Below are 14652 nucleotides of genomic sequence, written 5' to 3' on the forward strand. Positions count from 1 at the left end.
TCGTAAACTCGCTCCGAGAGCGCCGGAGCGCACGCTGGATTCGACGTCATAAAGGGACCGAGCAATTCCATTGGACAAGAGGCGTTCCATGAGTGCTGATCCGATTTCTAGAGTGTATTTACGAACGCACCGACCCCTGGTAGTAGCTAGTTAGCTAGCTAGCTAACATCTAAGAGAGGGCCCTGGCTTGCTTGCGTCTACAACAATAACTCCTGCCCAGGTAAGTTTAATCACCAAACACGTGAAAGCAAAACAATGAGCGTTTGGTAGTGTCGTCTCATTTTCCGTTTTCAATATCCGTCCTAATAATAATACTGCTGTACAACAATAGCTACCTAGCTAGCTAGCCACCGTTGTCGCCAGGCGATACGATAGTAGGAGTATTGATTGTCACCTCCCAGTCCTGGGAAGTCCATCGCTAAGGCTATTGTAACATCCATAGCCAACCAAGAGTCTGGTTGTAAACGGGAGATACCGACACTAATGCAAACCTCCCTGACGAGCTCAGCTGTGCATTTTCCAGATTTAGCCCACACCCACCCGACCATTGGCCAAGGCGACACACTATACTGACATCTCCCAAATCCCGGTTCAATCAGTGCATCAGCTATCAATAATGAACATGTAGATAGATGGCCTGTTCTGCTTTTTATTTTCATGTGGGCAAGATTAGTTAGCCGCGTTTACTAGAGTTGGATTGCATTGAGTTGACAGACAGGGCTATGTATGTATGCAAGAGAGAAACGTGGTTGCAAAAATGCTGATTGGTGGCAAAGCATCCTGCCTGTATTGGCCCCTTGACTGGCTGTAGGTTGTTTACGATAGACGGGCCCTTGTAGGGTAGAGAGACAATTTGGTTCTGCCCGGCCAGCTATCTCACTACCCCAAGTGAGAGGGGAGAGAGCACCGCCCACACAGTTTAGAATGGGAGATGCCAATCAACAGTGATCTTAACTGTGTACGCTTATTCAAATGCTAATGAGTAAACAGCATTTGAACAACAATCTCATTATAATTGCATTTCACTTAGGCTAATTGTTCCTCAGAAAAAGGTAAGTTGGACCAAATCAGTACAATTTGGTTTAGGGCACTTTTTTGGTTTGTGGCTCAGTGGATATAGCCAGGCATAATACAAAGGGGGGGAAAGTCATCTGAATGTTAGACCTCCAAACCAAGGGAAGGATGGAAATGTTTGGTCCTCAAAAAGCAGCACATTTCCTTTTCCATCCGACTTGGAAAAATAACCCAGCTGATGAAATGATGTTGTTGATCTGTCTGAAAACAACTAGCCTATCATTAGTAGTGGAATTTGCCCCCTCACAATAGCCATTTTATGTAGCCTATTTTACTATACAAATAGGTAAAATAATTACCTATTTTACTATTTATTTGAATATATCCTTCACCCCTATGGAGATAAGCAAGAGATGAGCGACCGGTAGGCTATTGTTTACTTTTGCTCTATTTGTTGAGTGTTTGTGTTATTGCAAACGGGCGTAACTCTGACAAGCACCTGCTCATAATATGTGATCAGTCCACATTGGTACCTGTTCATTCTCCTCTGAGCGCAGCTTAGGCCTAACACCCCCAGCTATCTGCCTTCTCAGACTTGAGGTATGGACACTCATTCATTGATAGTGTTTATAGCCTATAAAATCATGGCATGTTATTAAGGTTAGGCTAGTCTCTCACTCTCTGTCGCTAAAGTTAATATTTTGGTAGTATATTGACATACTATTGACATAATGCTTCATAGAAAGACAATAGAGATTCGTAAAACATTTCTTACACAAAGCCACAGTAATGCAAGACAATAACAACTCAAAATAGATTCCTTACATTGATAGTTTTGGCCTGAGGCTAGTCTTTCCCCAGTTGATAGTTGCGCTGCCAATTTAATTTATGATTATTATTTTTTTATGTATCCTCCTGGCATTTCCACGTACATATAGCCTACAGCTTTCTACAAATTCAAAGGCTTTCCTCTGTGTTTACAGTTTGAGTATTCAGTCAGGATTCACCTCTCCCCTAGAATCCTCATGTTTGTGTTGTCTGCTGTGTTGTTTTTTTGTAGCCTAGCTCTGGGAAAATCTGACTTTGGGTATGTTGAAGGACATATGATCAGGATGAAACACGTTGCTGTGTTAAACAAAGAACAACTGAATTCAACCTTGCTGTGGGATGCGAATTAACCAGGATTAGGCCTACTTTTTCATTAAGCTTTGAAGTCAATATTTGATCCAATCCAGTGCAAAACTGCATCCTATAATCTCCAGAAAAGGCTCATAAGAACAGGCTCTCAGTTTCTGTTGATCATGGATATTAGCTCGGTCTTTCCCAACTCAGAGAGTTTGTTTGTCTTTAGGTTGTCTTGGTGTTTATGCTAGCTGGGCTGTTTTTGTTTATAATGTTCCTTAGCTGTATACAAGACTCTCCCTTTATATTGTGCTACCTGCCAGTGCTGTTTATCACACCACCTGGTTAATGGTAAATTGCTCCAGAAGGACTATGTTGTTTGCTCATAAACACCAACCCAGGGCCTCTTTGTTTACCGTAACTATGGCAGCAATCAGTTATTCAACAAATAGTATACCCCCTCGCCCCACCCACACCCCCCTCCCTGTCAGGAGAGAATGTTATGTGGTGAGAAGAGATTGGTTAGCACTGTAAAATGCTGTCTTTCGAATGCGAAGTGTTTGCAACATTAGGCCTCCTAGCCTAGCAAAGATGTTTGTTGAATAAAATAGACTGATCTGTTGTTGTTGTTGTTTTTTTTGTTTCTCTGGTTAGTGAGTCCAGATGCATGAGTCTGGGTCAGATCAGACAACCAGCCGCAGTCCAACCAATCAGACGGAGAATGGGGACAGTGCTGAGAGAGATGATTGGGTGAGCAGCCAAATTCCATCTCCTGAAGGGTCCGGAGTTGATCGCCCAAAGCAACGCCAGGTTACTATGCTTGTCAAAACGTAGCCTGCATTGCTGCGGTTCCCCCTAGCTGTCAGAACCTGGCTATGCTATGCTACAGTTAGCCTAATGTTACAGTTGTTGTAAACCCTGGCCTACATGTTAGAGGGACCCTCCACCTGAGAGGGAACAGAGAATGCCTGACCCACTTAGTCCCTCAGTACCATGTAGAAGTAGCCAGCCAACTGTCAGCCTGATGATGTCGGAGGACAGACACCTCCGTGATCTCAGGGATCAACCACAACTGTGTTTCAATGTCATGGATGAGGTTTTACAATGCCCTTTATTGGACAGCCTCATCTCTCTGTGAAGCTCTCACCCCCAGTATTCTCTCTTCCTCAGAGAACTTTCTATAAATAGAATATGTGTATACTATGTTATATGTATCAAGTATCCATATTTCTTTTCGTGGTAATTGGGGAGAATACCAGAGATGGGGAAGGAGAGCTCTGAGCCATCTTAGACTAGAGGAGGGATCTTGTTGTTGGGGGCGGGATCAGTTTGTTATTGGTTAGTTTTGCTTATGCACACGGGTACTCTGTCAGACAGCCTGGCTGGGTAGCACAGTTCTCGGCTGTATCTCCTTCAACCCATGTCTTTCCTGCTCTTCCAAGGACAGCCACTGTAAATGGAATTTATCAGGTTTGTTGGAATAATAATGTAGGCTTTTGAATCTCTGCTATTAGGCTACTTACAGTATTGTATTGTTTGAATTGCTTATTTGGTGGGAAGTGTTATTCCATGTTTGTACTACTCTGTTCATCGCGGTGCTACTGTAAGTAGTTAGTGCAACTGTCTTAAGTCAAAGAAAAAAAGGCATACCACTACTACTATGTGTTTATGTGCATGGGTGTGTGTGACTGATTCAGTTGCTGCTGTTTCTGTATTCTGCTCAACAGAAGCTATTTAGGCTGCTACCATTGAATCTGTAACTTAGTGTTTGTTACTTGTTCTGTAGACTAGACTATATATTTTTTTAGGGTTTCGGAAACATTGGTTTCAGAGTATTCCCTCTGCAATCAGATCTCTGTTTACATACGTCGTTCATGACTTTGTGGCTTTCAGTCACATCGACATAACAATAACACAAGATGTTTAGACTTGTCTGCCGTCATGGAAACAAGGATTAGGTTTTTGTTGTGATGATGGTGTCCATAGAAATCCTTTAGGCTATTAGCCAGCACAGTGTCTTGGGCTTTTCTCTTTCTCTTTTTTTCTTTTTTTTTCTTGGCATTGCAACGTGAACTTTGGAAAGAAAGTTATTTTTACCGTCAATCTTGTTTAACGTCCTAACCCTTACCCTAACTCAATTTTTAGATAGGCTTAATTTCCTTATTACATGAAAGTGTTATCTTATAGTATTACACTCCCCACTGACAGATAAGACAACTATCATGCACATTAGGATCTTTCTGTTTCCAGCCTCTGTTACAGGGTACTATATCAAAGCCTCTATGAGCACCTGCATCAGTGCGTTCTGTGGGAAAGGAACAACTCCTAGACAACCCACTATTATTGTTAGCTTCAAGCCTCTCTGACATCCTCCGGCAGTTTGTTTACCCTAACCAAAACAGACCCAGCCTTGTGAAAAAGCTGTTTTTTTTGTGGTTTAGACCTTAATTAAAATGCAATCCCGGGTTCTGTTTTTGCAAACATGCCCTGTATCCCACTCATCCCGTATTCATTATTTATATATGCAACTTTAATTATTCTGTTTATGTTTACTGTAAACAACATCCAAAGCTTTGAGTGTTAGACAACAAGGGAGAGGGAGTGGTAATTGCTAGATGACTTGCAGAAGTTGTTTTTGTTTTCTAATTCCCTGGAAGGCATTTCAATGATGTTGTTGCCATTGTTTTTATTTTTTATTTTCATCTTTCCGGTAAAAGTTTATTATCTCATTCTAAAGTTACAAGTCAGTAAATCCTGATCTTAAAAGTATATAAACTCTCAGTGATTGCAATGCAATTAAATGAAGGAACATGGTTTAGCTCGGGTCAACTGAATTAAATTGCAGATCTATTTGTTTCTTTCACATGATGATGATGATGATGATGATGATGATGATACAATGAGCCTGTCCTCTATATATGGTCCTCTGTGGCTCAGTTGGTAGAGCATGGCTCTAACAATGCTTAGGTTGTGGGTTCGATTCCTGCGACCATAATCATAATAATAATAATAATAATAATAATATATGACATTTAGCTGACGCTTTTATCCAGAGCGATTTACATTGCAGTGAGTGCATACATTTTTATATAAATGTATGCACTCACTGCAATATAAATCGCTCTGGAGAAAAGCGTCAGCTAAATGGCATATAATATTATTATTATTGTTATTATTGTTATATTATGATGAGTAGGTACAGTACCTAGGCTAATTATTGCCCATCTCTGTTCCTGTGTCCTAATAGCAGGTTCCAGTGTCCTTGTCCATGATGACACCACCGGTGGAGACGCCAGCTCAGCAGATGCAGCAGATGCTCCAACAGCAAGTCCTCAGCCCACAGCAGCTCAAGGTCCTGCTCCAGCAGCAGAAAGCACTCATGTTACACCAGGTACAGTGTGTGTGTGTGTGTGTGTGTGTGTGTGTGTGTGTGTGTGTGTGTGTGTGTGTGTGTGTGTGTGTGTGTGTGTGTGTGTGTGTGTGTGTGTGCATTGTGCATATTGTGGGCTTACCCTTTGTTGCTGTTAAGACCTCTTTTTAGTAATATTTGGATCTTGCATGATATGTATCCTACTTGTCAATCCAAATAAATTATTAAAGCATTAAAGTGTGATCGAAAGTGTGTGTGTGTGTGTGTGTGTGTGTGTGTGTGTGTGTGAGATGACAGATACAGTATGATACATATGTAAATGGCCTTAATCTGCATTACATGCAATTCAATGTATTATTTTGTTACATTTAAAAAAAAATAGCTATTATCTCTATCGTGTGGGTATTGCACTGTGCTGGTAGTAATGAAGAAGCACACAGTAATGATTGAACCCCTTCTTCAGCAGCAACACATACAGGAGCTGTGTAAGCAGCAACAGGATCAGTTCAACACCCAGCTCCTACACCAGAAGCATGCTGGGAAATCCAGCAGTCAAGAGGTAGGCTGGCGTGGGGTGGTCCAGTAGCATGGCCTACAGGCACACACATTCCTATGTCTGCATGGGTTCGAATCAGGCCCAAGCCCTGCTGACATACCCTCTCGTCCTTACTTTCCTGTCTCTCTACACTATCTCTATCCAATAAAAATGTGAAATATAAGAGTGGGTCTGCCCCACTGTTACGACCCCATATAAGGTCTAGGGATATGGGGTGTAACAATTAGATAAAACCGGGGGGGACAAGAACCAGAGGAGATGGGGAAAATATAAAATAAACAAGATTTATTGTAAAATAGTAACAAACAGGTTTCCGAGAAACACACAAACTGAAAACTACACTATAAAGGAAGAGCGAAAAATCTGATGTATAATAATAAAGGATAAAGTTAAATTAATTAACTGACCAAGTGGTAACCCTAACCCTAACTAAACGATCAAATACAATTAAGGCTAAATGGCAACATTAACAAACACAACCTACAAAACTAAGATCTACAAAACTACAGCTGACAACTTGGGAGTTGTCGTCTGGCCCACTGGCACCATTGCAGTGTCTCTCCAGGCCTTTTATCCTCCCTCCACCCTTGATTGAGGATTGAGCACAGGTGTGCCCAATCAGGCCGTCACCATGGCAATAGGCAGGAGGAAGGACAATCACCTGGGAGAGACCACAAGAAACAAACAAAACACACACAGGACCACACACTAGGGACGTAACACCCACTCAAAAAAGAACATAAAGAAGAAGAAAAAATGTGGATGCTAGCGTTCAGGAAATGTAATGAAGGACATAACTGTGTAACCAGAGTAATTAACTGTCCCTAAGACCGTTTCATCCCCTCTACCCCCCCCTGTACAGTTTCTCTACTGTAAATAAATAAGAATGAAAAAAGAAAAAAACGTAATTCTTCCTTCTTCTAGAATTATGACTGCCAATGGCGCCTGGCCCGAGCATAGATTACTTGTTCTCGCTATGACTGATGGATAGATGATTCACTTATTTAGACAAATGTATTTGTTGTAAGTCACTTTGGATAAAGGCGTCTGCTAAATGCCAAAAAAATTTATGTAATTATAACCTCTTGTTTTTGTGTGTTTATATTATCCTTGTAATATTATCCCTTTCATGTTATGCATGTAGCTGTCAACCAAACATACTGCTTTCTATTCTCGCTTCACTCTCCTGATTAGTATTGCTGCCAGGCCTTACATCTGATTCCCAGCCTCCCCTCTGTGGTCTATACTACTGGGGCTGGACTGATAGCAGAGATGCCAGATTTAATCAACACACTCCAGCCTGACCAGAGGCCTAAACCTGCCCAATCTGGCAACCCTCTCTGATTATTATTATTATTATTATTATTATTAATAATAATAATCCTTTATTTAACCAGGGTAGTCATATTGAGACAGTAGCCTCTTTTTCAAATGAGCCCTGGCCAAGAGAAGCAGCACTTAATTAAGAGGCACCACACATACAGTATAAAAACATACAATATACAACATAAAATAACAACAAACAAGCAACAGAAACAGGCTTATTAAAGATAACCTAAGCACATTTGCATGTGTGATTCAAAGTCTCTGTAACACACCGTTTAAAGTCAGAGAGTGGAATGAACATGCTACGTTTCAACTTTTTCTGAAGTACATTCCAAGTTGAAGGAGCATTGTAACAGATGTGTAATAGACGTGTGTGTGTGTGTGTGTGTGTGTGTTTCCCCCCCACCCTGCAGCAGCAGATCTCAGCCCAGCAGGTAGCCATCCAGCAGCAGCTCCTGCAGGTGCAGCAGCAGCACCTCCTCAGCCTGCAGAGGCACGGCCTCCTGTCGGTCCTGCCCCTCAGCCCCTCCCACGCCCAGGGTCAGTGTGCCTCCCTCCACCCCACCCCCACCGTCTTTTACACTCATCCTGCACTGCCTGGATCTGGATAGATAGATAGATACTTTATTGATCCCCGAGGGGGAAATTCATCCGTTATAGCAGCAGACTTAAAATAGGTAGTCTAAAATACAATAGATAAAGATACAATATAAAGATAAATGCTAGAATAGAATAGATAGAATACTCATTGTTTGTAGTTTCATTATGGCAGATGTATTGTTAAATATGTAATTGATTAGTATTATTCATGAACTGAATTTGAATTGTCTGTTTTTGTAAATCAAGGGTTTGAGAACGGTGCCAACCAGTGCTCAGGTGGAGAGAAGTCTCCCACTCTTCAGAATAACCAGCTTTACGGCCTGCAGTCCGCCACCAACGGTCATCACGCGTTTGGTCTCCCAAAGAGAATGGACAGGTGTGTGTGTGTGTGGTCATTTTGAATGTCCCTCTCTCCCTCGCATGCCTGAAGAAGGTCTATGACCCGAAAGATCGCAATTGTTTGCACAGATTTGAGTGTGAGGATGTTGCTTTTTTGTTTGCACTCTGTTTGATACTCTTCAGCTCCAGCACCTCAGCTAATAAGTCTGATGGCAGATGAGCGGTGTTATTTTCACTATTTTGACTCTCCCTCTCTTCCAAAAGGGTTAGGCTGGTGGAGTTCGAAATCAGAGGATGTTTTTGATACCATTCCTCATTCCATACATTACAATGAGAGAGTTTGTCCTCTTGATTTCTACCTTCACCAGCCTCCCCTGGTCGTCGAGAGCAGGCGACCGTATCTCGTGACAGACATGACTTCTATCTTATCCACCCCTCTCTCTACAGCGGCTCTCTGGAGGAGCACCCACAGACCAGCCATCCTCTGTACGGGCACGGGATGTGCAAATGGCCCGGCTGTGAGACTGTCTTTGGAGACTTTCAGGCATTTCTTAAGTGAGTGATGATGATACCCCTCTATGTTATATGCACGCACACACACACACACACACACACACACACACACATGTGCGCATACACACTCGCGCACACACACACACACACACACACGTGTGCGCATACACGCGCGCACACACGCACACACACACACAAAGTAAATGGGAGTCCATCTCAACTGCTGTAATAATAATCCTAGCCGTCTCTGGAGGGCAGTTACTCTGTTTGCTTAGGCTCCACATGTTGCTGATGCATCCCAGAGACGGTTCTTCTTACTTTCTTACGCACGGCTGTAAGGAAACGATGGAAGAAGAGTTATTCTCTTCTCTTCCTTTTTGGCGCCATCGATGCACATACACCGTCGGTTCTATCGATTCCTGGCAGCCGTGTACTTGAATCATTTATGAGAGAGTATTTTGTTCTTAAACTATTTATCACAGAGCACTCCATAAGGGGATCAATACTAGCCCCACTGTCTCACATCAGGTGTGGTTATCCTATAGCACTGACGCCCTGGACTGTTATCAGACCATATCTGTTGCACAGCATCTGTCTGAAGCACGACCGAAATGAAGCATGACTGAAATGTGTCTTTCCTCAGACATCTGAACAGTGAACACACACTGGATGACAAGAGTACAGCGCAGTGCCGTGTTCAGATGCAGGTGGTCCAGCAGCTAGAATCACAGGTACAGCCTCTTAAAAAAAAAAAAACCTTGGGTGTATTTCTGTCAATTAGGACGAGATGTTCTTTATTTTCTCTGCTTCTAAATATATACATTGTTGCTTCTTCCCCCCCCCCCCCCCCCCCCCCCGTGCAGCTCATAAAGGATAAGGAACGACTGCAAGCCATGATGGCTCACCTCAATTCATGCGAGCCAAAACCAGCAGCACAACCAGTAAGTCTTCACAGTCTTATAGATTACTGTTTCCTGCTATGACTGATGGATAGATGATTCACTTACTTAGTCAAATGTATTTGCTGTAAGTAGCTTCGGATAAAGGCGTCTGCTAAATGCCAAAAATGTAAATGTCTTTGTGTTCGTCAAAATATCCAAGTTTGTATGATTTGTTTGCTGTTTTGTTGCTCTCTAAGGGTGACGATTGGTTGAAAGCTACGTTGTCATGATTTTTGCAGGTGAATCTCGTGTCGAGTGTCTCCTTCCCCCAAGCGACGTTCCCCAAGGTGCCTCCTCTCATGAGCCTGTCTCAAAGTGCCACTGCGCCCTCCACTCCCCTGACACCTCTCAACGAGTCCTCCCCCGGCCTCACTCCCAACAGCCTGTACGCCGGGAGCCCCATACGGAGACGATACTCTGAGAAGTACTGCAAAACTATGAACCAAGGTGAGCTAGCAGTGTGATAGTGAACCAAGGTGACTTAGCAGTGAGTTAGTAAACCAAGGTGAGCTAGCAGTGTGATAGTGAACCAAGGTGAGCTAGCAGTGTGATAGTGAACCAAGGTGACTTAGCAGTGAGTTAGTAAACCAAGGTGACTTAGCAGTGTGATAGTGAACCAAGGTGAGTTAGCAGTGTGATAGTGAAACCAAGGTGAGCTAGCAGTGTGATAGTGAAACCAAGGTGAGCTAGCAGTGTGATAGTGAAACCAAGGTGACTTAGCAGTGTGATAGTAAACCACGGTGAGTTAATAGTGTGATAATAAACCAAGGTGAGTTAATAAACCAAGGTGAGTTAGCAGTGAGTTAGTAAACCAAGGTGAGTTAGCAGTGAGTTAGTAAACCGAGGTGAGTTAGCAGTGTGATAGTGAACCAAGGTGAGCTAGCAGTGAGTTAGTAAACCAAGGTGAGCTAGCAGTGTGATAGTAAACCAAGGTGACTTAGCAGTGAGTTAGTAAACCAAGGTGAGTTAGCAGTGAGTTAGTAAACCAAGGTGAGCTAGCAGTGTGATAGTAAACCAAGGTGACTTAGCAGTGAGTTAGTAAACCAAGGTGAGTTAGCAGTGTGATAGTAAACCAAGGTGAGCTAGCAGTGTGATAGTAAACCAAGGTGACTTAGCAGTGAGTTAGTAAACCAAGGTGAGTTAGCAGTGTGATAGTAAACCAAGGTGAGTTAGCAGTGTGATAGTAAACCAAGGTGAGTTAACAGTCTTTATAGTAAACCAAAAGTCAATATTTAGTGATGTTGTTTATATTTCAACAGATATTGTTCAGAATAAAGAGTTCTACCTGCGCACTGAGGTTAGACCTCCATTTACATATGCATCGCTCATACGCCAGGTAAGGAACCGCAACCTTTCATTTATTTTTAAATTACTTTTCCAGTATCTAATAATGACACAATAGAATCTGCTGACAGTAGTCATGTATATTGTTTGATTTTTTTTTCTTTTGTGTCCCCTTTACATTTTTCCAGGCATTATTTGAATCACCTCACAAACAGCTGACACTAAATGAAATCTACAATTGGTTCACACGGACCTTTGCCTATTTCAGACGCAATGCAGCAACATGGAAGGTATGAAGGCCATATATCATATGTCTGTTTCACAGTTATCTGTATATGGATATGAGTACACTTGTCCTCACGTTGAAGCGCTGGTGATGAATTCTTCTCAAGTCTTAATTTAATTGATGTTTTATTTTCTTAACCCCACAGAACGCAGTGAGACACAACCTCAGCCTCCACAAGTGTTTTGTGCGTCGGGAGAATGTGAAAGGAGCTGTGTGGACGGTGGATGAGATGGAGTATCAGAGGAGAAGGCCCCAGAAGACCACTGGGAACGGGTATGTTGTCCAAACCACGGTTTCCCCTCTCAGCTTAGCTTAGCGGTCCCGGAATCAGTCGGTGCTGTGTCGCATGGCAACGACAACGACAGTCAGAGCTGGCTATGTAGCACAAACAGATCCCCTGGGTCAGCACAGCTTAGTTAAAGTTGCCAGAAGATTGCTGATTTACATGGCAGTTGGTGTCAATAGCTTGTGAGTGGTGACTTGTACTTCCCACCTGTGTTCTTAAACATGGTTGTGGTTTTACTGCAGATCTGCCAGATCCGCCCACGGTCAGAGCTCATCCGTCTTCAATCCTCAGGTATGGGAGACTGCAATCTCTGCAGCTCTATCTATTCGGTTGTTAAGTCTGACGTCAAACGTGACGTTTAGCAATTTCCGGGTCCAAACCAGAAATTCCCCGCACCAGAGTACCAGTGTACTACAGTGGTAGAATGACAGTTTAATCGTTTTTTAGACTCGGATCTATTCATACAACAAGGGACACAGCACTTTCCCGTTTTCCCCATATTGTCAGGGTCTTTGAGCCTCGTAAAAGCGCTATATACTGTAAATATAATGAATTATTATTATTACTGAGGCATTTCGAAGAGAGCGCCTCAGCCAACTTTGGACCCGGAAACACGTCACGACTTAACAACCGGATACTTACCTCATCAAATACTACTAAGTTTGATACTTCTCATAAAACACTCATTTTTTTTTTTTTTTTGGAATACGTCAATTCAAGTGTGAACTGTTTACTGTGCTGTAAAACCTAATGAAATGTTATCTCCACCCAGGCTGGAGGTTCAGACAGTAGCATGTACAACTCCCTGCCCCAGCTGCTCCAGGATGAGATAAATGGGGCGTTCTGGCACGGAAACGGATCCCACAGCGACAGCAGCGCAGAATACTCACCGCGACAAGCTGTGTGAGTGTTTCACCCCCCTCAGAATTAGATTTGATTAAAGAGAAGTGCTTTTTCCTCAGCTTTAGCATGGGAACTGGCTGATGGATTTGAATGAATCAGTTATATTCGGTTCTCTTCTGGATCGTCTTATGGATGTTTTTTTGATGAAGATTGTGAGAACCGAGACTCTCCTCTCCTATTGAGAGAGTCCTATAAGATGCCTATATTTATTTATTTAAGCCAGCACCTCTAACGGTTCCTCAACCAAGCCTCTCCTTTTTTCCACGTCGTGACTTTTCTTTGTTTACCAACTCAGCGTAAAAGAAGAGCAAGTGGATGAGGAGATATGTGAGAGTCTGCCCCCTGAATCCCCCGAGGGTGAGAGTACAGATGAGTGTCCGGACGGGGACCATGATGAAGACTGTGGTAGCCCAGGCAAGCCCAACCTGCCACTGCACCATGTGCCTTCGCTCTGACACACAGGACCAATCTGTCTCTCTCCAACGCAAGACTACCACCACACTGATACATCAAATGACTCTTGGGAGGACTGCTTCTCACATACACACACAATGCACACACACACGCACACACAACACACAACGTTTCCCTATTGAGGAACTACTTTGTATTTATTTGCGTTTATTTAGTATATTTTGTACTCGCTGTTGTATGGGCCACATCAGTATGTGGGGGGTCTTGTATCCGTTCTGAACTGACATGCAAAGTGACGACCACAGACGGGCCAGCGGAAAACCGGTGCGGTCCATCACCCGGTGTGGTTCCACAGAGACATGACTAGCTTTAAGCTGTGGTCACTTGCCTAAAAATAATGCTTCCTAGGGGGTTAACTTGAGGCAGTACAATGAATCTCTTCCATGGGGGAGTTGTTGTTTTCTTTCCCTCTGTTTTTTTTTTTCTTTCTTTCTTTCCATGTCTCTCTCCTTTTGAAAAATGTGTTTAGGAATAACCAAAGCAATGGGGATGTTTATGGTCAGCACTTCATAATGAATGTCCCCCCCCCCCCTCCCTTCCCTCCACCCTGATCTTGGTTGTTTTTACACTCGGCTGTCTCCGCAGCCAGATATTAGCTTACTCTTGTGTTTCCCGTTGTGACATGATGTCATGAATCTCTGAGAGTGAGGTTTTATTGGTTTCTTTTGTAAGGGGGGAACCTTACACTGCCAACAAAATATGATTAATGTAACCCTAACCTTCAACCAGATTAATTTTTTCGTGTGTACTATTTGTCTATCTCCCCCCCTCCACCCTCCCTCCTTCCTACTCCAACCATTGCTTAATTTCCTTGTCTTGAGTGCATAATCTTTGATCTTGTAAATGTACATTGCCATTATTGAGCACTAAGACCTGTCTCTATAAATAATAAATTCAGAATGAATTTCCCTCTGTGTGTTTGTGTGTGTTTGTGTGTGTGTGCGTGTGTGTGTGTGCGCGCGTGTGTATGTGTGTGTGCGTGCGTGTGTGTGTGTTCAATAAACTTAACAGAGACAAACCACACCTATCACTTGCGGCGTTTATCATCATTGTGTGTACAGTACAGTGTGTGTAGAGGTGAGTTATGGCCTCTTTTAACATTGTGGTAATGGCCTCGCTGGAGTCGGTTTGTGGTAATGAGTATCTAATGGGAGGAAGGAAGGTGAGGTGAAGCCACTATTTGGCAGGAGACTCATTCACTGTTAATGTCCTCATATAGCGATCACACCATTAAGAAAAAGACCAGCTAGCTTTAGCTTACACTCCACAGAGAAATCTATAGCATCACGGTAGGTGTTACTGAAATGTGTGACAGTTTGTGGTCATTAGTGTAGAAAAAACATTACATTAGCCATTATGATGTTATGCAAAAGCTGTAGTTGAAATCAGTTATATTATTATGATGATGATGATGATGATGGCACACAGTTAACAGACATATACGATTCATTCTTAAGTTAACTTGGGAAATTAGTTCTTTCCATACATGGCTATGGTGCCTAGATAATTATGATAACTACTTTCTACTGGCCATAATCAAACAGATCCCGCTGTCAACAAAGCGAAGCCTATTTGCGTTGTCTGATTGGCTGGACGCACCGTGTGTGTTGTCTGATTGGCTGGACGCACCGTGGGTGT

The 14652-nt window shown here is 42.8% G+C and overlaps 1 protein-coding gene across 2 annotated transcripts; it reads left to right on the plus strand.

The window, feature by feature from the left end:
• The first annotated feature begins 1556 nt into the window (after positions 1-1556).
• On the plus strand, positions 1557-13878 carry foxp1a (forkhead box P1a). 2 transcript variants are annotated; one of them, XM_080535219.1, is made up of 16 exons: positions 1557-1614; positions 2791-2886; positions 5384-5527; positions 5970-6065; positions 7802-7928; positions 8235-8364; positions 8775-8882; positions 9484-9571; positions 9704-9781; positions 10021-10228; positions 11041-11117; positions 11254-11355; positions 11497-11624; positions 11880-11928; positions 12410-12540; positions 12836-13878. In XM_080535219.1, the coding sequence occupies exons 2-16, from the start codon at positions 2800-2802 to the stop codon at positions 12993-12995; spliced, it is 1713 nt and encodes a 570-aa protein (XP_080391345.1). In that variant the 5' UTR covers positions 1557-1614; positions 2791-2799; the 3' UTR covers positions 12996-13878. The 2 variants fall into 2 exon arrangements, with proteins under 2 accessions (XP_080391345.1, XP_080391346.1); XM_080535220.1 differs by having other exon boundaries at positions 5973-6065.
• The last annotated feature ends 774 nt before the right edge of the window (positions 13879-14652 follow it).

Source organism: Nansenia antarctica (genome assembly GCF_963989245.1).
Source record: "Nansenia antarctica genome assembly, chromosome: 6".
Lineage (NCBI taxonomy): Eukaryota > Metazoa > Chordata > Actinopteri > Argentiniformes > Microstomatidae > Nansenia > Nansenia antarctica.